Below are 23,172 nucleotides of genomic sequence, written 5' to 3' on the forward strand. Positions count from 1 at the left end.
GGATCATCTATCGACAGTCAAAGCAAGTTTAATGTTTCGTGGATGAAACCGTTCTTGCACGTAGATATGTGTACATCAGCTCCATGATCTCTTGAATACGGTTCATCTTACTACGACTCTCATGACACATGAGAGTCCCACGTCTAGGACTCGACAAAAAGTCCGGCAACTGTGTCGTGGACACAACTCTCTCAAGACGAGATCTGAGCCAAGCAATTGGTCGGTCAATTTTTTAAGTTCGACTCTACATAGCACATTGTGAAGGATTATCCAAGGCCCTTGGAAGTGCCTTCCAATGAGAAGGCTTCTTCAAAAACAAACAATCTAAGAAAGAAGCTTCTTTTGAACCAAAGGATGAGTATGAAGGAGATGCATGTGTATGCATCTCATCTTTTTTTATTTCTCGAGTTGAGCACACACCAAGGATGCTTCATTGTATCATGCCACAAGCTCAAACATAGGAAGTTTTACGCCAAGTCTTTGAGAGAGAGTCTTCACAGTTGCCGTTCGCACTACTTGGAGAATCTTTGGCCTCAATGGTAGTTGCTTTAGCTTTGAGGCTAGTACACAAGGACTCTTCTCACCTACCGTTTGCATTGGGTGGAGTTTCTCTTCTCGCCACACAGGAAGATATGCCAATGGGTGTATCTTCACAATGCATAGATTTCTTAGAGCCTACACCGAAAACAACCAGGGTTTTGCCTTCGCTGTATCAACGGATATATTACTTGGAGTATGTTCCACAAAGAGATGGTAATCCGGACATTTAGGTGCCGCACATTACTAATGGATCTAAATTTAATGCAACTCTTTTCAAGAGTATATTTCTTGGTTCTGCTTTCTTCCTTCAAAGTGCATTGGAGTTGGTGCAAGGGGGTATTGTGACCCAGCTCAACCGATGCATTGTGGATAGCAAGATTTTGTCAAGCACTTTTTCAAGCGTTCTCCCCATGGGTTACCAAGAGATACTCAACAGCCATACTCAACAACCTGCAGTGTTTCTCCGTGGACAATTGAACAAAGGAAAAGTGCAGGTCAAGTGAGTTAGTCATTCGTGAGTTTCTTTGCGGGTCTTTATGTTGACACGGCATGGATAAAATGTGAGCCTTCGAGGCTCACAGTGTTCGAGATCTTAGCTACCACGGATAAACTTTTCTTTTATAAAAGAACACTTTATGTGCACACCGTGCAACTAAGAAGAGTTGCAATGCAAGTACAGAGAATGTGACACCCCTCCCATATGGTACACCCGAAGAACATCGAGCTGTGTACGTAGTAGTGGACAACAAACAAGTCTTGGGCAACCGCCTGTGTCACGCGGCAAGCCGTCGAATGGACCATGTCGTGGACAATTCTCTAATCTCGCCAACATCAAATAGCAAGCTAACCAACAATAACAATACATATATATGTGAGTAGCAAAATCATCATAATCATCTACAAAATACAAGCATTGAACTTCTCCAAAGCATCTCTCTGCAAGGCAAATCCAGCCATAGGTTATTCAACAAACAAAGCAATGGGTTCCACAGTGACGTCTTCCTCTCAGATCCCTCTCGTTGTGCTTGATTTCAATTGTAATCTATTTCTTGTACACGATACAACCGTAGTTTTAGGACTCTTGTAGTTTTAGGACTTTGTGTACGCTATTTTTGTGATTCCCCTACACTCTTCTTTCTATCTCTAAAAACTCAAAACTCCTCTACATAAACATTGCACTTGAAGACATCAAATGCTAGCAAGTTAAATATATATGTTTGCACATTTGACTAAGGATGGAAAGCACTATAGACATTCAATTTTGGCCCAAACTTATCCAACAATGACCTATGAAATTATCCCAAGAACTTACTATCACAGTTTAAAATGATGGCCTTTGGTATATCTGCAATTGGAACCCAATACACCAAAAACAATTTGGTAGACTACTCCATGGTAATGTTACCCTTGCCAAACAGAGACATGTTGCTTGTGCAACAACACCCATTTAAACTCTCAACAATACAACGATGGGCCCTTTAAAAATTACATCCCTCATGAATCACATAACCCCCACCAAATCCTCCGAGAACATGAAACCAAGGCTAACTAAACTCGGGGCAATCTTGATACCTACCCTAAATCTTGGAAAGGCTACTCTCCTACACCGTAACACCTTGAAATGGAAAAGGAAAAACCTTTCTAACTTACGCACCTACCATGACTTTTTCTCTTTTAGTCGAACTCAGTTGGCATTGTCTATCACCATTTATGGCTTTGAAAATCACAAATTGAAAAATATTTCCAAGTTCATTCTCAAAGCACTAATTGTTGTGTCCACATATATGTGCAATAATTCAACTCGTGTTGCTTTCCTTTCACCTCTTATAAAATACACAATGCCATCCTGCTACAAAACAGTGACAATTACATTACCACAAATTATGTTAGAGGCAACTTGAATGCAACATAGCTTCCTTCCTGATCATGAGCGTATATGCCACAAGTTCCACACAATTTCCATAGTTCAAGTTGATAAGGAAGGTGAGATCTCTTGATTCTCTCTGTCGATGTGTGTTCTCTCTTCAACAAAGGCCTGGCAGGATTGAGATATTGGCGCACCTAAAGGTGGGCAAGTGGAGTATGAGCTTGAAAGACAACTACTAGAGAAAACGGCAGTGCTTACGGAACATATCTCATCAATGAAGGGCCCAATTCAGAGGATTGGGCAACTGACTAGAGAACTCCACTCTTGTGGATTCAGCACAAAACTGCCGCACGATCCAGAGGAAGCAAAGGCTAGCACAGTCTCGAGGAGCTTCTTCATTCATGTGTCAACTGCTCTAAATCATGACAACAATAGAAAAAGCGTGCGTGCCGGGGGTGTGTGTGTGTGGGGGGGGGGGGGGGCGCGAAGGCTTACCCTGAGAATGAAGTTGAACTCGTCCCAGACGACGACGCAAGAGAGTGAGGAGCTTCTTCATTCATGTGTCAACTGCTCTAAATCATGACAACAATAGAAAAAGCGTGCGTGCCGGGGGGGGTGCGTGGGGTGGGTGGGTGTGTGTGTGGGGGGGGGGGGGGGGGGTGGGGGGTGGGGGGGGCGCGAAGGCTTACCCTGAGAATGAAGTTGAACTCGTCCCAGACGACGACGCAAGAGAGTGAGGAAGCCGAGAATGACAATTCGGGGATGTCCACATTCTGAGAGCAGTCGTCTGGAGAAAGAACAGCTCCTACAAGGTCGGCTGCCGCAAGGATGATAATGAGGAGGGTACAGATGGTGGAGAGCACGGAGCCCGCGCCCCACTTCTTCATGTCGCTCTAGCGAAACGGAGCACACTTGTGGTGGTGGTATGTTTTCACAGGCGCGCAGACGCGCAAATCTGCAGATCTGCAGCAGCTATGATGCTCTCACGAGGCCGAAAGATACGGGGGACCGCCCGCGGCTAGGAAAGGCCACTCGTCAAAAGCGACTCGAGGCGCGACTTAATCCTTCCAAATTTACAGCATATGCATGGAGGCCCCTCCATGCATATGCTGTAAATTTGCATTGGAGGCGACTGAAGCGGGACTTTACACACTCGGAGAGATGCATGGGCCGCGGGCGGCCAAAGTGTAGCTTCCAATTACAAAAGGCGTCCGGCTCGCTTATTAACTCTTCTCGCAGCACGTAACACTCAGAAATGGAGAGAAAATGACAAATTCATGTCAATCCACAATTGAAATTGTATTATATCGTAAATGTGTGATATCCAAATACGAATCAAATACTAACACCATTAAAAAGTTAAAATCTTGCTCACTTAGCCCATGTATAATAGTGCACTTGTCACCTCGTACAATAGTTGAAGACATGCACGGAGCTTGTTGCAACAATTTGGGGCCTTTTAGAAGGCATCTTCAATGATGGAGGCTTGGGCAAATGGGTCGTTGGTGGTGAATGGGGACCACATGACCCCGGACTACTCCTCTACTCCTGGGCCATGCGGCGGGCGGGCCACAACTCCTGCAAGGGCCTCACAGATGCCCAACCGCTGCAACAGAGTGAACGCATATGCAGTCGGCCTGCGGACCTCTGCTTGTTGGCAGGTCTGGCCAGGAAAGGCCGTGAAGCTCTTGGCCAAGCATGGCATTTGGCTCTCTCAGGCCATGATGCCATCCGCTCCAAAGTATGTCAACGTCTGTCCGAATAGTAAGAGTTCACATGCAATTCTAAATTCTTTCATAGACAAGAATTAATAAGTTAGAACCTCTGTGTGATCCTATTTGCAATTCTTCTGCTGCACGCCCCCCCCCTCTCTCTCTCCCCCCTCTCTCTCTCTATGAGATACAAGGGGGGGTTTCATTGCCTCTTTAGGGAGGGATTGGGGCCACTATTGAGGACATCAAACGCTATATTTACGTCCGCACATCTGACTAAGGATGGAAGGCACTAGAGATTCAAATTTGCTCCAAACTTACCTAGCAATGCTTGGTTTGAAATGATGGCGGAAACCAATACAACAATAACAGCCTGGTAGTCTACTCTATGGGGTTCCCTTGCATGGGTTAACTATAGTCACGCACAAGCTAGGTCAACTAGACTGGGAGTGACCCTCTCTTTTAACTGAAACTTCTCTCTGTGCATAAGCCCCTTGATAGTGTTAAAAGGTGGAGCCATTGTGTTGGAGAACTTGTCTCAATGTCCTCGGTAAGCCTATGCTAGTCCAAGAAACTAGTGCAGCTCTCAAACATCCTGAGGAACTGACCAATCTGCTATCTTGTCCACTTCACATCGGCTCGCTGAAATGAGAATGGTGAAGTATACTCATGTAATGTGATCTCAACTAAGTAAGGCACCTAGGACATGAACCAGACAAGTACCCTTCAGGTGATGTCTATTACAAAAACAGGTACAAAATGCTGTGTTTGTTAGGACTACGTTGAGGTGATCTGAATGTGCCAACAACATAGCTTACTGAGCGTATATGCCATCACACAACTTCCATATTTCAGGTTGACAAGGAAGGTGAGATCTCTTGATTCAAGCAAACTTTAATTATTCACTTCAGCAAAGGCCTGGCACGATTGAAATGTTGGCCGCATCTGAAGGTGGGCAAGTGGAGTATGCTGGGAGTATGAGTAAAAGCTGACAATTAGAGAACTCCACTCTTGTGCATGAAGCACAACATTGCCGCACGATCCAAAGGGAGGAAAGCTCGAGAAGCTTCTTCATTCATGTGGAAATTCATGGCAACCATAGAAAAAGTGTGCGTGCCGGGGGGCGTGTGTGTGTGTGTGTGAGTGAGTGAAAGAGGGAGAGAGAATGCTTGCGGGCCGCGGGCCGCGGGGGGGGGGGGGGGGGGGGGTGGGGTGGGGAGTTCTTACCCTGAGAATGAAGTTGAACTCGTCCCAGACGACGTCGCAGGAGAGTGAGGAAGCCGAGAATGACAATTCTGGGATGTCCACATTCTGAGAGCAGTCGTCTGGAGAAAGAACAGTGCCCACAAGGCCTGCTGCCGCAAGGATGATAATGAGGAGGAGAGCAATCGTGAAGAGCGAGCAGGCCGTGCCCATCTTCTTCATGTCGCTCTACTAACGTGGCACTCCAGTGTGCTTTCAATCGGCACAAATGCAGGCTTCTTGTCCTCTCTTTCTCTTTCTCTTTCTCTTTCTCTGCGACTCTCCCGCGCGCTCTCACACACAGATCTGCAGCAGGCTATGATGATCTCACGAGGCCAAACGATACGGCAGGGCGGCTGCGGCTGGGGCTCGAGAGTCGAGACGGGCTTATACATTTAATGCTTCCAAATTTTGGACCGGTAAAACGGGACTTTACACACTTGGGTGTTGGATGCAACGTTCAAGTGGAGGGCGGCCAAGGCCAAGACGACTTCTTATTTTGACTCGTTGGAAAATATGGTTTTCTGGGATTAAGAGGGAAGACTGATGTTATCTATTTTGGATTGATGTGTCAATATATATATACTAGTATTGCACCCTCGCATTGCTGCCCCCCAGACCAAGGTTCCAGAAAAGAACTATTCCCTCTCTACAACCATCTCTCTCTCTCTCTCTCTCTCTCTCTCACACACACACACATGCACATGCACATGACCCTCTCCCTCTCTGTCACATACACACACTCTCAAATGTTGAAACTCTCTCTCGCTCTCTCACATGCACATACATATACACATCTTCTCTCTCCTCTCTCTCTCTCTCTCTCTCTCTCTCACACATGCACACACTCTCTCTCTCTTCTTACACTCTCCCACACATAGAAGCGCTCTCTCTCTCTCTCTCTCTCTCTCTCTCTCTCTCTCTCTCACGTACACATACACACATGTAAATATATAGTATATACAATATTATGTTTTAGATACATAAACCTATACATAGACACATATACTTATCCATATATACATGTATTTAAAAATATAAATACAAACATTGACATAATTTAATTAATTTTGATTAAATTTTAATGTGCGGAGATGGGTGATAAGTTGTGGCCACTTTTAAATATATAGATAGATATATCATACACACATCTAAACACACACACACACACACACACAAATATATATATATATATATACATACATATGTATGTATGTATATATAAATGTAAATAAAAACACACACATACACATGTATACACACATATACATATATGTTTTCTATTTAATTTTTATTTTATTAAAAGCTACTTTTTATTCTCTTTCTCTCTCTTTTCACCCTCCCTCATTACATCTCTCTCTCTCTCTCTCCAGGTCTGCCCCATCTCACTCTCTCTCAAGCACATTCTACACATAGATGCAGATGTACGCACATTCTACACATTCTACACATAGATGCAGATGTACGCACATGCATGCATATACTCTCTCTCTCTCTCTCTCACACACACACACAAACACACATGTACACACCGCACATACACTAATCTAAACGCACACTCTCTCTTCCCACACAAACTATCTCCTACATAGAAATTATCTGTCTCTCTCTCTCTCTCTCTCTCTCTCTCTCTCTCACACACACACACACACACATGTACACACCGCACATACACTAATGAAAACACACACTATCTCCTCCCACACAAACTCTCCTACATAGAAATTCTCAGCCTCTCTCTCTCACACACACACACACACACACACACACACACACTTAAATAGATTCACACACATATTATAATTTTAATTAATTAAATTCTAATGGTAGGGATGAGTGGTGAGGTGTGCTCACTCTCAAATAAATGTATCTTATATGTAATCTCTCTCTCTCTCTCTCTCTCTCTCTCTCTCTCTCTCTCTCACACACACACACACACACATGCACATGCACATGCACACCCTCTTTCTCTCACATACACACGCACACACTCTCAAATGTCAAAACTCTCTCTCTCTCTCTCTCTCTCTCTCTCTTACACACACACACACACACATGTACACACATGCACATGTACTAATGCAAACACACACTCTTTCCCCCTACACACGCTCACACATAGACTTCCATGTCTCTGTCTCTCTGTGTGTTTCTCTCTCTCTCTCTCTCTCTCTCTCTCTCTCTCTCTCCTCTCCACTCACACACACACACACACATGTACACACATGCACATGTACTAATGCAAACACATACTCTTCCCCCCTACACACTCTCACACACATACACTAATGAAAACACACACTATCTCCTCCCAAACAAACTATTTCCTACATAGAAATTATCAAGCTCTCTCTCTCTCTCTCTCTCTCTCTCTCTCTCTCATGCACACACACTCTCTCACATAGAAACTCTCTCTCTCTCTCTCTCTCTCTCTCTCTCTCTCTCTCTCTCTCACACACACACACTGAAATAGATTTACACACATATATATAATTTTAATTAATTAAATTTTAGATTAAATTTTAATGGTAGGGATGAGTGGTGAGGTGTGCTCACTCTCAAATAAATGCATCTTACATGTAATCTCTCTCTCTCTCTCTCTCTCTCTCTCTCTCTCTCTCTCTCTCTCTCACACACACACACACACATGCACATGCACAGTATTTATATATACATGCTTACATACCTATAGATACACATACATACATAATATATATAAGTGTGTGTATCTATGGGTATGTAAGCATGTATACAAAGATTTCATTGAAAGATGTGAGATGAGATCTTCTTAGATTCAAATTTAAAATTGCATTGGAAGATGTGAGATTTGGCTCCTCCTCACGCTTGCAAGAGTGGTTATTTTGAATTAGCCCCACCTCCTTTGCCCACGTGGAGGGAGGTGGGGTTGTGGTTAATCTTGTATAAATATATATTGAAGGAGAATCGTCCAAGGCCAAGACTACTGCATTTGGGATTATGCAAGGAGTGTGATTTTTGGTCGTGCATTTCATTGGGTTTTCTGGGGATTTTGGTCGAACTTATTGAATTTTTATTGGAGGTGTATTTTTTAAATTGATAGATTTGGTGTCATACTATTTATGGCCTATCATTACATTTTAGAAAGTTGGATTTATTCCACAAAAGCTAATGTCAAATATTTAGTATATTTAATTGTATATTTTTGTCTTCTTTTGAGGTGATGGCTCTTGAAAATGATTACAATTCACTTTTTACTAGAAAAGTTAATGTTTCAAATTTGAATGTAGCTTGGAGTCTAGACTTGTATAGGCGAGTATACCAAGGGACGTGGAGCCCTTTACAATATAAATACATGCTTTAGAAAGGATGAAAATAAGAAAGAAATGCTTGCAAAAATTCAAGCCCAATAGATGTAGGCACCTACATCTATAAGAGTTCTAGATATAGGCACCTATGTACATCTATAAGAGTTGAATAAGGCCAGTTATGTAGTTTTGGTTTGTGTAATTGTAGTTATTATTTACAATATCGACCAAGGACACCCATTTAGGTTTGTAATTATAGTTATTTACAATATAGGCCAAGGACACCCACTTGCAAAGGGAAATTTATAACTTGTTCTAAGTCTATCAACGCCAAATCATCAATTGCAATTGATCCGTTAATGTGTTCATATAAGAAAGGAGAACCAATCAAGGCAAAGACTTCTTCTTATGTTGACTTGTTAGAAAATTTACTTTTTTAAGATTAAGTGAGAAGTGATTTTTTAACTCTATCAATGCCAAATTAATATATTAAAAAGGAGAACCGATCAAGGCAAAGACTTCAACTCTATCAATGCCAAATTAATATATAAAAGGAGAACCAATCAAGGTAAAGACTTCTTCTTATGTTGACTTGTTAGAAAATGTACTTTTAAAGATTAAGTGAGAAGTGATTTTTTTACTCAATCGATGCTAAATTATCAACTTTTTGATGACCAAACAATTTCTTATGGAACTTTTATTTGTACTTTGTATAGTTTTTTATTTGTGCTTTGCATTTGCATATTAATGGTTTACCATCTTAGTTGTAAAGTTGACAGATGAGGCTATCACATCAAGGAGTAGTAGCTTGGAATAAGTCATTTTTCTAATTAGTTATTTGTTGTTAATATATTCTCTATGTACACATTAAATTGTAATGTAGTGGATGGATTCAATTACAATTTGACAAAATGGGTGACTACTAAATGGAACATCGATTAGAGCATAAGAAATTTATTTATAATTGTATAGTTATTATTAGCATATTTTTCTTAGTAATTTTAAATGAAGTGCATAGACCCACACAATGAAACCATTTTTTTTTAAGAAACATAATGCAGCATCACACAAGTATATCTACTCTATAATATTGGAATCCACTCAAAAAACATGACCATTAAGCTCCATTAGGTGTGGATTAGAGTGGGATAGTGGTTAATTATGTGTATGCATTTCATAATTTTTAAATTGGTAGCTTAAAAGCTTGTAAATCTAACAAAAAACAATTAAAAAATATTTAATTACTTGCATAACTACCATTATCTAGGATTAGGATCCTTAATCACTTCCCATCAAATCCAAAAACTCTAAAAACCAAGTCAAACTAGCTCTTAGATTGGGAGACATGAGTCCATAGCGTGCACAAAAAAAATGTAAGTTTGGACATGTGAGCTGTGAGCTTGGACTCGTGACCCATGAGTCTAAACATATGAGCCTGTAAACGCGAGTCTAGAGGTAGGTATGTGTAATAGTGTACCGACCAATTATTACTACTTTGAAGACTTGTGAGGACATACATACTCATGTCCTTTTAAGATTTTCCTATCATACAATTTGTACCAGCTATAAATTCCAAGAAAATTTATTATCCTTTGCAATTATTATTATTTTATAAAAAGAAAATACCAAGAAAATATGTGAGCCTAGTTTACAAACCATGGTACTTGACATCATGAAGTCCAAGATCACATCTAAGACTTCTAGAGCTTTACCAACACTTGAATTTAGCCTCTAGGACTTGATTCCAATTTAAGGATAGACTCAATCATATGTATCTATAGGACTCAAGTCCTAGAGGTAGCTCCACATCTCAAGGATGATTACCAAATTTGATAGAAATGGAGATCCCACTCAATGCCTAGAGAAGTTCAATGGATTATGATCCCACCAAGACATGTTTATTCGGGTTTTTGCTAGAAGGTAAGGCATGCCAATAGTTTACGTCACTAAACCCACTTGAAAAGCTAGCTAACGAGGCCTTGAGACAACCTTTCGTCGTTGTGGGATTCTCACCCAGTGGAGCCAGATGAACCTCAGTGCACAAATCTATAACCTCAAGTAGGAGGAGGGAGAAACCATGCGGGATTGCATTGCTAGAACCAAGTATCTCCATAAGAGATGCAACAACCATAAAAAGCCTGGATGATTTATTTCTCATTGATCATTTTATGATCGATCTTAAGAGGAAGCACCTTCATGACCATCTCTATAGCTCTAGACACTACAGCTTTGATGAGGGTTGCCATGCAAGGTAATAGATCTAGTAGATAATATACAAGACAAGGATGTAGAGTCCTCCACATGAACCATGAGATAGGGGATGCATCATCCAAAGCCTCAATGGGACAAAGAGTTCCCAACCAACACCAGCGAGAGTCCTTGTCAAGGACATGAGCATGGATGAGTGGCAGAGAATCTGCTCAGCTGTTTAGGCCAGTAGTGGCAGGGCTAGCCCCAAGGGCCAACCTTAAGGACAGCCCTAGCCTTTTCCTCAAGCAGGACACCCATATCTATTTCCATGAAGAGATACGGTTTGGTGAGTAGTTTACCGCCAAAATCATATAAGTATAGAGTGTCCAATGGTGAGGCCTAGATATCAATAATTTTATGGTCACTACCAATGCCACGAGAACCATGACACAACTCATTATTAGTACTAAAGAAACCTAGTAGGGTGGACTCTAGCACCATGATAGATACTCCCCGCACCAAGTGGCCTTGCCAACCCCACCAGTCACTCCTCAATAGGCATAAGCTCCAATGCTTACCTATTAAAACCCTTTACTACTATGAGGTATGTATAAAGCAAAGCTACTTCCAACACCTACAAAAGTTTGGAGACATAGGGAGGATTTAAACACAGAACATCTTCATTATATTAGTCACTCATACCACATTGTAGGAGAGTTTAAGGGAGAAGGTGGAAGCATATTCTACAATGAACACAACAATATATTCATGGACTTGGAGGTCTTGCAAAAGAGAATGGTGGAGTTCTATGATATTACATTATTTGAGGAGACAGGAGGTGTACTTCAATTTGTCATCAAGCTTGTTGAGTGCGAGATTATCAAGGAGAAAAAGATGGAAAGGGTCACAATAACACTTATGAATAGGGCTCTTTCGAATTGCAGTAAGGATGATCCAAAGTATTTTAACGTGCGGTCTGAGATAAACATCTGGTGGCTACGTTCATTTGAGGTTAAGAAGGACCATGAATTCTTGTTTTGGGTATTTCATCATACACATATCCCCAATCTCATCAAAGAATAGATGAATGTAACCCAGGATGCTCCATGTAGATAAAAGAGGGGACTTTCAAGTTGAATGGCATCTTGCAGGGTGACTTCAAGACTCTCAAGTGCTTATTTAATTGCAGAAGCAAAGGGGCCAATGCAAAGTCTCCATGCCTTTACTGCATGGACTCCACAAAGGGTGATGGACTCTAAGTGGTGGAGACGACCACCACTTAGACAAATTTTGGATAAGCAGTGTTTGAGATTCCTCTTTTCAATGTGCATATATGCACGCTTCATGTTTTGTGTCATATCATAGAGAAACTGGCATATCTCTACATTGGCTTTGCTTGGAAGATCAAGAATGTAGCAGAGAGAAAAAAAGCCATCCGTGCATTGGAGAAGGTGCTATCTGAAATTGGACTACATGGAGGTAATGTCCAAATTCTGAAGGACACTAATAAGTCATCTAATGAAAAGGAAGTTCCAATGAAGCCTTCTATTGGAGGTGTTAAGGCAAGAAGATTTCTTTCCAAGCCAATGAATAATCAGCAACACAAACCCCACAAAGTTAGGAAAGCAATATACAACAATCTATACAAGCATAATCGAATACCAACAATGGAAAAAGTTGCATAATGTAGTGAAAGACCATGAAGGTGATTCAAGGAATGTCAAAGCAGATGTTTGGCGTTCAGTTGATACTCTGTTCCAAATGTGTGAGAAAGTTAACTACTCCCAACAAGATAAAAAGCGCTTTCAAGACAACTTACAAGCATTCAAAAAAGCATTCAGAGCTGCTTGGAGTGACACCAACATTACTCTAGCTTACTCTTATTTCATAGCCCTAGATACAACTTACATTGTATATTTTATTATGCAACATATTCTCTACAACTACATGTCTTACTTTATTAACAAGTATGGAGATCCTAGCATTTGAAACACACAAGGGTTTGAGAAATCACACTATATGGCATGAAATGCATATTTCAGGCTCACATAACGTGGTGGTGGAAAAAGTAAGGCAAACAGCCTACAGGAAGGATATTGCAAACAATTACACAAAAAAGAAACATTGAAGTCATCCAAACTGATGCAAACAACTACACAAAAAAAGAAACATTGAAGTAAGGCAAACAGCCTACAAGAAGGATATTGCAAACAACTACACAAAAAAGAAACATTGAAGTCATCCAAACTGATGCAAACACTCAGAGATATGGAAAGGAAGAGTTTGAAGCGTTCCGAAGCATTTAAAAACTCAGATGCCATACAAGCACAAAACAAATGGAGAGAACAAAAGATTTTTGTTAATCATCGTTGGACAGATAGATGTAATATATAAGTCTTTTACAATGTCTTTTTCCATTCTAATGACTTTTGTAATTCCTGTGGTTCTGGCTTTCGTTTATACCTTAGCAAACGGTGTTTGCCATACTCTTCTTGTTCATGTGGGTTCTCTATGCCTAGAGATAATGCTATTGCAGCATAGGTATGAAAGTAACCCCTTCGGGTCCTGGCATAACCAGGGTAGCATCCAAAAATTATAAGGAAGAAGACTTCTGTATCAAAATAATCTTCTCATAACTCTTAGGAATAATTGTTCCACCTAGAAACATGGACACTGTCTTGAATAAAAAATTTGCAACTCTCCCTTCCTAGCTCATGGCATTGTGGTAGATTATCATCTTTGCCTTAGACAATTTGGATAGGTAGTGAGAGAGAGCTGCATCTCGGTCACAGTACTCCCTTTTATGCCGTTACAAGAATTCGTCATTGAATTCAAACGTACTCTGCAAAACAAAATAATTAAGGAAACATAAATCTACATCACTTCTTCACACACACACACACACACACACACACACACAAACATAGAGAGAGAGAGAGAGAGAGAGAGAGAGAGAGAGAGAGAGAGAGAGAGAGAGAGAGAGAGAGAGAGAGAGAGAGAACCTGAGTCTCATTTGTCACACAAATAGTTGGTCTTGCCAAAGGTTAATAGAACTTTTGCTATCTTCTCGTACTCTGTTCATCCACTCCTTTGTGTGGAGTCATTAAACTTATCATAGCCATATTTGGCCTAAAGCTCCATGAAGGTCCTATCGTTTAGCACAAAGCCATCATCTTTGAACTTTTGTGCTTTGCCCAAACATATGCTGAGACACTCTTTACTATTGTAATTCTCCTCCAATGCTAAGTCATCACTGTCAGCTTCTTCTGAGACAAAACCACTGCTCTCTTTTCCTGAAATTTGGCAATAGCACATAAAGCAAAATCTTCCCTAAGACTAAAAATATTCTGAATGTCAGGTAGTAGCACATAACGTTTGTTATCCACAATACATTCTGGCAATACTGATAATATTAGACCACACTGGTCCACTTTATAAAGATATACATCCAAAGGTCTCTGTATGGTGCACGTCTTAAGAGCTCCAATATCCATAGACTTGGTCTCTTTTCCTCTTGTACTAACTGTATCTCTTCCTCAACTTCTGCCTCTTGAGAAGGTAACTCATCTTCTTGGGGAATCTCATCTTCAATGGTACCTTCATAATGCAATTCTTAACCTCTTTCAGGAAGCTCTTTATAGAGGCAGTGCAAGTAGCAGAGGAATCCCAATGGCTCATACGACAGCCTGCAGAGCAGCAGCAACTCATGTGTGTGGTACACCAAGTAGGCTTGTAGGAAGATGGGAGTTGTTGGTACTTCTTGAATAAAACATTGTTTGCATTCTTACTTGGTGCATAATCCAATAAGTGCACATAAGCCTGATCCATTAGCAACCTTCCTTTGGATACTGCTTTTTCAAACTGTCCCTCTGTTTTGATAGATACTCTGCATGCTGGTCCAAAATTGACTCTACTGGAAAAGGCTTGTTAAATATCTCAACAATTATGTGAAAGTCATTAGCAGCTCTAGTGTTACAAACAAAATCGAAAAGTCTCTCATCAATTAATGCAAGATCATTGCTCTCAACAATTTCCTCCTTTTTGTCCATGTCTGTGGCTGCTTCTTCTTCTTCTTCTTCTTCTTCTTCTCCTTCATGTCTGTGCTAAGAACTGGCAACTTCTTCTTCTTCTTCTTCTACATCTCTGTATCACCAGTTGGCCCTTTCTCCTCCTTAGCCTCCATTGAGAAATCTAAATCCCTCGTAATAGAGGGCCTCTGGGGCGAGTAGGTTGTTTGGAGAGGGACACCAGATTGAGAGCATCGACTTTCTCCTATTCATCTTCATCTGCCCCCATATCCTGGTCGTCAGTTCGAAATACTTGCTCCTCTGTCTGTCCTCTCACAAGCTGTGGCTCCTCTATCCATGCCATAATTTCCTCAGGGTCCTCAACAACAGTGAAGTCAATATACCTTTTCTTTGTGGTCCTCAACAGCTTTGGAGCCTTCATCATCATCAGCACATCGCTCCTCCCCACAGCACTTAATTTTGCATCCAGCACCGTGGCTCCACGCTTAAGCCTTCTCTGTTCTGGTCAATAAAACACTAGGAGAAATTAGCACCCGAGTGACCCCTTTATCTATATTTATGCAGTTTGGCGCGATAGCACACTTCCATTCCTCTTGCAAGCGCCATATCGCACCAAACTGCACAAACCACACACACACTCTCTCTCTCTCTCTCTCTCTCTCTCTCTCTCTCTCTCTCTTTGTTGGTGTATTGTATGTGTGTGTCTGTGTTGTATATGTTTCTCCGTGTGTGTGTGTGTGTGTGTGTCTATCTGTGTGTCTCTATGTGTGTGTGTGTGTGTATGAAAGATTGTGTGTCTGTCTGTGCATGCATGTTTGTATGTGTGTGTGTGTGAGAGAGAGAGAGAGAGAGAGAGAGGGAGAGAGAGAGAGAGAGAGAGAGGTGTCGCTACACACACACACACACACACACACACACACATTGCACTCCAAGAGGCACACATTGAGAGAGAGAGAGAGAGAGAGAGAGAGAGAGAGAGAGAGAGAGAGTTATGTCTCTTTTTTCCAAGATTTTTCATAGCTCATGGGGCGAGGACAAAAGCTACTACAAGGAGACAAGGTAAGGGCCCTGGACTGGCAACAACAAAGGCTGAGAAGAAGCCAAGAAAGGGAAAGCCTTTCCACATTCTGAAACAAGCAAGAACAATAAGGTTTTCCCAAAACTTCTACATTCTAAAGGAAATGAGGAAAGCTCATTCTGAAACACGCAAGAACAATAAGGTTTTCCCAAAACTTCAACATTCTGAAGGAAATGAGGAAAGCTTAGAAGTGTAGAGTTGTGTGTTCCAAAGCTCCCTTTCCATATGCCAAGCCCAACCACACCTTTCTATTCGGGTAATAATTCACCATTGACTTGGGTGACACAAGTATACGATCATCATCAAAAAAGAAGATATATAAATCACTCTGCAAGTTAACATCGTTTTGTATACTTGACATATTATAAGGTATTTTTAACAATAAGAAAGATACCTGTCATGTTTTCCTCTACCCCGAGATGTACAAATCCATACCTTAATTCGTAAACTTTTTTACAAATCCATAATTTTCTCTCTAAGAAATTATGAAAGAAAAGAGTGATGTAAATTGATATACACAATTAAATAATTATACTTGTGTAAAATAGTGTTTCAAAATATGACCAAGATTAGGTTAAAAATATAAAGTCACTTTTGATCAATTTATATGTTAGAAAATAATATTCTAGCAAAAGAGAGAATGCCTATGAGACAATACAATTGTCAAAATGTAAACTCCAAATTATTTGAAAACCACACAAGTTGTCTTAGAAAAGAATGCAAATACAATAAAATACCCATAAACCGAGCACATGATGAGTGTCTAAATTAAATATATGTATTGTTATTTTTGCTTTCCCAACTCCAACAAACCCAAGATCCCTATACTAAAGGATTTTTAGCTATCTAGAAATTATAGACAACTATCTAAAAACTAGAGAAATTGCAACCCACTTAGCTACATTAAATGCCACTTAAAAAAGAAAAGAATGCAAATACTTTAAATACCAATAAACTGAGCACATGATGAGTCATTGACAACATATATTGCTTTCCCAACTCCAATGACCCCAAGATCCCGATATCAAAGGCTTTTAGCTTTAATGCTACATAGAAATCATAGATAACCATCATAAAAATATAGAAATTTTAACCCAATTTTAGAAAGATAGGAATGCATATACTTTAATTACCAATAAACCGAGCACATGATCAGTGATTGTCTAAATATATTTATTGTTATTGCTTTCCCAACTACAACGACCTCAAGACCTCAATACCAAAGGTTATATCTAATCATAGAAAACATAGATAATCATCTTAAAACTAGAGGAATCTCAACCCAATTAGCTATATCTAATGCCATTTTAAATATTACTAACAAGGAGAAAGAAAAAGTAGACAAGCTTCATACTATTATTTAACAATTTTTGGTAATTCAAACCTAGCAAATTACCAAGGTAACTGAAGAAGCAACCAATAATTCATTGAACTGGGATGCTTGTGTAAACTAGAAATTGGTCAAATTACCAAGTAGGATGATTCTTTTTACTCACCATGAGAAGTTTTGGATTTTTATCCATAGTTATATATGACAAACTTCTTGAAACTAATTATAATGAAAGCATGAAAAGGTGTGCTATATACTATTTACTAGAATCATATATAAATCTAGTTTTAGTAAATTTTAAAGCTTTGTACTTATACTTTGTTCATCTATACACACATAGTAGTACTTTAATGTGTGAGATCATCTAGGGTTTGCCTTCTGCTTTCTCCATTTGGTCTTGGTCATACACAGTCTCTTGCAACATTTGTAGTTTAAAAGGCCATACCGTTCCAAACACCAAGTTGTTTGGTTTTATCTCATTCTCTCATATGCAAAATAGTTCCCACTCCATGTCTCTATACATCCATACATACATATACGCATACATACAATAAAAGCATGAAAAGGCACCCATACGCAAGGGTGTACTATACTTTTTGCTCTCACACATAGCTAAAGTTGACAAACATTATTACATCTAAAACATTGAAAGAGGATTGTAAACTTGGTTGAGTCAATTAGGAAGCAAACTAGGCCAAATAAAGTAAGATGAAAAACATGGAATATAATAACTTGAAGGTATAGTGTAGTGGTAAGATGAAAGCATGAAAAGGCATCCATACGCAAGGGTGTACTATACTTTTTGCTCACACATAGCTAAAGTTGACAAACATTATTATATCTAGAACGTTGAAAGAGGATTGTAAACTTGGTTGAGTCAATTAGGAAGCAAACTAGGCCAAATAAAGTAAGATGAAAAACATGGAATATAATAACTTGAAGGTATAGTGTAGTGGTAAGATGGTGACCCAAGGTCTTGAGTTCAAATCTTCTTTTTTACACATAACATCTTATTCTTAAATTTTCTACGTCCTAAATCCAAATTCACCCTCATTCTATGATGTAAACTAAGAAATAAACTATGATCACTTAGTAAACTAGGAGAAATAAACTATGCTTGTTTAGTAAACTAGTTTACTTTCAAGCATTTTCAATTTAATTTACTTTATTCGACGGTCAAAAAAGGCATTGCAGAAGGAGATCTTTAAGACCCCATGTCACTTGGTCCCCAAGATTCATCAATCTGCCTGTTCCCAGAAACAGAGATGAGGAGAGAGAGATTGTTGGGGAGAGGGGGCAAGAGAAATGTTTCTAACCATGACACCCCAACACCCTAGACTTTCTAGAGAGGATGTCCTCCCTTCCCTGCTCGTTCATTCCCCCTTAAACCCTCACCCTTTGAACCCCTTCTACCCAATTTCCCCCAGACAGAGATACCCCTCACCCTCCGCCTCCCTCACCCTTTGAACCTCTTCTACCCAATTTCCCCCAGACAGAGATACTCCGAGATAGATAGACACTGTTGCCTCCAAGTTAAAGGAAAGAATCATTTTCATACCCGACACCCTAGACACCCTAGGCTTGCTAGAGAGAAAGTTGTCACCCTTTCCCTGCTCACCCAACAGCTGTTCACCGTCCAAACCTGCATCCAAAGCCCTATCAACCTCCGCCTATTCCTTGCCTTACCCTGTTCGAACCTGTTTCCTGTTTCCACTCGCATCCCCTTCTAGCCAGTTTCCTCCGAATAGATATACGGAGGAGACTATTGCCTCCGAGTGGAGAGGGGAAAACCTCCAGAAGGTACCTTGTACGAGAGCATGTAAACGAGAACGGGGAGTATGGTAGTGTACCTTGAGAGACGTTGCATGTACCTATAATTTCCAAAATAAAACACCCAGAAAGATTTGAAACACTACCATACTTTTGATGGTCACTCTAGCACCGTTTCACTTAAGAAAAACACCGACTATTAATTTCCGAATTCTCTCGACAGATGATGTTTACTTAACAAGAGCAGAAACACTGCTTGGGATGAAGGTAGAGTTTTAGATAAAACCTAACCAACCATCCAGTCATAGATCCTTCGTAATTTTCTGTTTGTCCCTTCAAATACAACACGCGACTTCACTTTGTGGTCCTCCCAGCCATCATGAAATACCTCTATGCAATGCATACAATTTGAATGTTTCGACTCTCCATTCGTCCCCTAGAATGAGAAGAAAGGTGATAACAGCACCGTTTCACTTAAGAAAACACCGACTATTAATTTCTGAATTCTCTCGACAGATGATGTTTACATAACAAGAGCAGAAACACTGCTTGGGATGAAGGTAGAGTTTTAGATAAAATCTAACCAACCATGCAGATTCAAAGAAGCTTGAATACCTACCTAACTAATTAAGCAGGTAACTAGATAGCACATATGAATGGAACTATACTCAATACTATTCACTCATCGGCGTCATCCTCATCTCCAGCCTCTGTACTTACCTACTTTTAGAACATATCTAATTACCCCTGCAGATTCAAAAAAAGCTTGACCACACACTACTTCCATATCTAACTATGCAAACAGCTAACACGACAGCAAATAATAAATGAAACTGGACTCAGTACTCTTCACCCTCATCGCCTTCATCCTCCTCTCCAGCCTCTGCACCCACTTCCTCGTAATCTTTCTCGAGGGCGGCAAGGTCCTCGCGGGCCTCGGAAAACTCGCCCTCCTCCATGCCTTCGCCTACGTACCAATGCACGAAGGCCCTCTTTGCATACATGAGGTCGAACTTGTGGTCTATGCGGGAGAAGACCTCGGCGACGCTGGTGGAGTTGGAAATCATGCAGACCGCCCTCTGAACTTTAGCAAGGTCTCCGCCGGGAACCACGGTGGGCGGCTGGTAGTTGATTCCGCACTTGAACCCCGTCGGACACCAGTCCACGAACTGTATGGTCCGCTTGGTCTTGATGGTGGCGACCGCCGCGTTCACATCTTTCGGCACCACGTCCCCCCTGTACATAAGGCAGCACGCCATGTACTTACCGTGCCTAGGGTCGCATTTGGCCATCATCGACGCCGGCTCGAAGGCGCTGTTGGTGATCTCCGCCACCGACAGCTGCTCGTGATAGGCTTTGTCCGCCGAGATCACCGGCGCATACGAGGACAGCATGAAGTGGATCCGCGGATACGGCACCAGGTTCGTCTGGAACTCTGTCACGTCCACGTTCAACGCACCGTCAAAACGGAGGGAAGCCGTGAGAGATGATATGACCTGCACGTAAATTAGGATTAGGATTAGAAAATTATGTGCAGACAAGGAAAATGTGAAAATCCGAGAAAATATCAGCTTACGATTCGGCAGAAGAGGAAACAGTCAAGAAAATGCATTAAAGAGAACTAGTGTTTCGCACAAGTTTGAGCGATGAAGACTTGCCTGAGAGACCAGCCTGTTGAGATTTGTGTAAGTGGGGCGCTCGATATCAAGAGAGCGTCTGCAAATGTCGTAGATTGCCTCGTTGTCGAGAAGAACAGAAACATCGGTGTGCTCAAGAAGGGAGTGGGTAGAGAGAACGCTGTTGTAGGGTTCGACCACCGAGGTGGATACCTGCGGCGATGGGTACACTGTAAACCCTAACTTGGACTTCTTGCCGTAGTCAACAGACAAACGCTCCAGGAGCAAAGATCCCAGCCCTGAGCCCGTGCCTCCTCCCACAGCGTGGAACACCAGGAAGCCTTGCAGGCCAGTGCAGTTGTCTGCGAGCTTCCGGATGCGGTCCAAGCAGACGTCTACGATCTCCTTTCCGACTGCAAGAAAGGAGGCAGAGGAGTCAAGGCATGTAGAGGACTGGATCCTCGGCGGAAGGTTGTGACGCGATATTTCTTGACGGGAGTTTACGACGATAGAAATTCGTAGCGCACTTACTGGTGTAATGGCCTCGGGCAAAGTTGTTGGCTGCGTCCTCCTTGCCGCTGATAAGCTGCTCCGGGTGGAAGAGCTGGCGGTAGGTTCCAACGCGCACTTCGTCGACCACCGTTGGCTCCAGATCCAGGAAAACTGCGCGCGGCACGTGCTTCCCCGATCCCGTCTCGCTGAAGAAGGTGTTGAAGGCGTCGTCCCCGCCCCCGACAGTCTTGTCGCTCGGCATCTGCCCATCGGGCTGCAATAGGCGACCACCATCAGTAACCTTACTATAATCTCGGTCAAGCAGTGCAAGAATCAAAGACACCAGAAGGTTAACAATCAATGCTGAACCCTAATTCTGACCCCTTAACCTTACGCTAAGAAACCCTTCCCCTTTGATTCATACCTGGATGCCATGCTCAAGGCAGTAGAGCTCCCAGCAGGCGTTGCCGACCTGAATGCCGGCCTGGCCAATATGGATGGAGATGCACTCCCTCATCTTCTTCCAGTAGCAAAGGCAAGAGCAAGAGAAATACCCAGAGCAGGTGAGAGTGAGCCTTGGAAAGAAATGACTGAAAGGAGAGCGCGCTCGTAGGTGTCTCTTAGTAGGGCGCCCGAGTGGACCGTTGTAGTACGATCGATTGCGCGCCGATAGGTTTAAATTTTAGTGACCGGGGGCGCCTAGCCGTTCGAATTTCAAAATACTCTGTATCTCTAGGGTTTTCACACAGTGAGCGCTCTCTCTAGCTACCAAAACGTTTTTTATATTTATTAATTAACCAGGACTTTCGTAACTAAAGGTGAGAAATATAATCTAAAGGTGAGAAATATAATCTAATCTTTCTTTCTTGGCAAGTAGTACTACTTGGAGCTCTCCATGCTTCCAGAAAACTGAAAGTGTGCTTTGCATTTGAATTCTTCTTCCCCAACACTTTGCTCTTGCAAGTGAGCAGGTGAGGGGAGGGGAGAGGAGCAGGCGGGTGAGAGGAGGTGAGGTTGAGGGGAGGCGTGCAGGCGATGGGAGAGGAGCAGGCGGGTGAGAGGAGGTGAGGTTGAGGGGAGGTGAGGTTGAGGGGAGGCGTGCAGGCGATGGGAGGGGAGGGCAGCAGGTGACTTCGTGTAGGTGATGGGAGGGGGGCGAGCAGGTGATGGGAGGGGAGCCCAACACTAAGTTCTAGCGGGCGAGGGAAGGAGAGGTGAGGGTGAGGACTCTGGCGAGAGGAGGTGGGTGAGGGAACTATATGCAAGGTAGGTAAGTAGCCAAGCGAGGGGTGGCCGAGGGGAAGCCAACAAGCGACCATGAGGAGAGCATGGGCAGGTGGTTGCGATGGGAGCACAGGCGATCAAGAACGACTTAGGTTCACCTAAGGTATGGGCATTAATTAATTAATCCCACCACGAAAAAGGTGAATATATGACACACATGAAAATAACAAACAAACTTTACTGAGGTATTATGGTTTGAACCACTTCTTGTCAAACAAAGCTCTCTTTAGGTATCTCTTTTGTAATATTGCTTTTAACAAATGAACTCACTTTCTCTCTAACTTTTCTTAACTCTCTCTCTCTCTCTCTCTCTCTCTCTCTCTCTCTCTCTCTCTCTCTCTCTCTCTCTCTCTAACCCATGCTAACCGATGTGTATTGTAAAGTGCTTGGGGCAATAAAAAATTTGGACTTGTTTTCAGAGGGTTTTGACCTACTCTTTGACATGCACAGAGAATAGACATGCATGTCATCGTACCAAGTATAAGTTTCTATGTACATATATATCTGTTCACCTTTAAATAGCAGAGAAATGTGCTTGAAAAGTAAAGAACTTCTTCATGGTTGCTAATATTAGGATTTTAGAGAGGAAATAATATGGCTCGCTAAGTACTAGTATACATTGTTTCCTCTTTTGCTAACCAGGAGGTATCTACATGTTCATAGTGCTGGTATACATAGTTATAAAACATGTTGACTAAGATATAAAGAGATCTTGCAAAGTTTAAAGATGTTCAATTTG

The 23,172-nt window shown here is 41.7% G+C and overlaps 2 protein-coding genes across 4 annotated transcripts in view; both read right to left on the minus strand.

The window, feature by feature from the left end:
- The window catches only part of LOC147640542 (cytochrome b561 and DOMON domain-containing protein At3g07570-like), a 33,589-nt gene extending 27,902 nt beyond the window's left edge, over nucleotides 1–5,687 (minus strand). Inside the window, exon 1 of one of the 3 annotated variants that reach the window (XR_015267972.1) lies at nucleotides 3,097–3,537. Coding sequence is in view for 2 of the 3 variants with exons in the window: in XM_086812822.1 (XP_086668948.1) it covers nucleotides 5,347–5,544 (198 nt within the window). In the remaining variant the exon portion in view is untranslated. Of the gene's footprint in view, nucleotides 1–3,096; nucleotides 3,538–5,346 lie in introns of those variants that run through there. The other 2 variants (XM_086812822.1, XM_086812809.1) reach the window with 2 other exon arrangements.
- Nucleotides 5,688–19,514: 13,827 nt separating this feature from the next.
- LOC147640543 (tubulin alpha-1 chain-like) lies at nucleotides 19,515–21,747 on the minus strand. Its single transcript, XM_086812829.1, has 4 exons — nucleotides 21,574–21,747; nucleotides 21,189–21,423; nucleotides 20,700–21,070; nucleotides 19,515–20,537 (listed from the first exon to the last, which is right to left on the minus strand). The coding sequence occupies exons 1-4, from the start codon at nucleotides 21,664–21,666 to the stop codon at nucleotides 19,881–19,883; spliced, it is 1,356 nt and encodes a 451-aa protein (XP_086668955.1). The 5' UTR covers nucleotides 21,667–21,747; the 3' UTR covers nucleotides 19,515–19,880.
- Between the last annotated feature and the right edge of the window lie 1,425 nt (nucleotides 21,748–23,172).

Source organism: Cibotium barometz, chromosome 2 (assembly GCF_041138505.1).
Source record: "Cibotium barometz isolate CiBa-2024 chromosome 2, ASM4113850v1, whole genome shotgun sequence".
Taxonomy (NCBI): domain Eukaryota; kingdom Viridiplantae; phylum Streptophyta; class Polypodiopsida; order Cyatheales; family Cibotiaceae; genus Cibotium; species Cibotium barometz.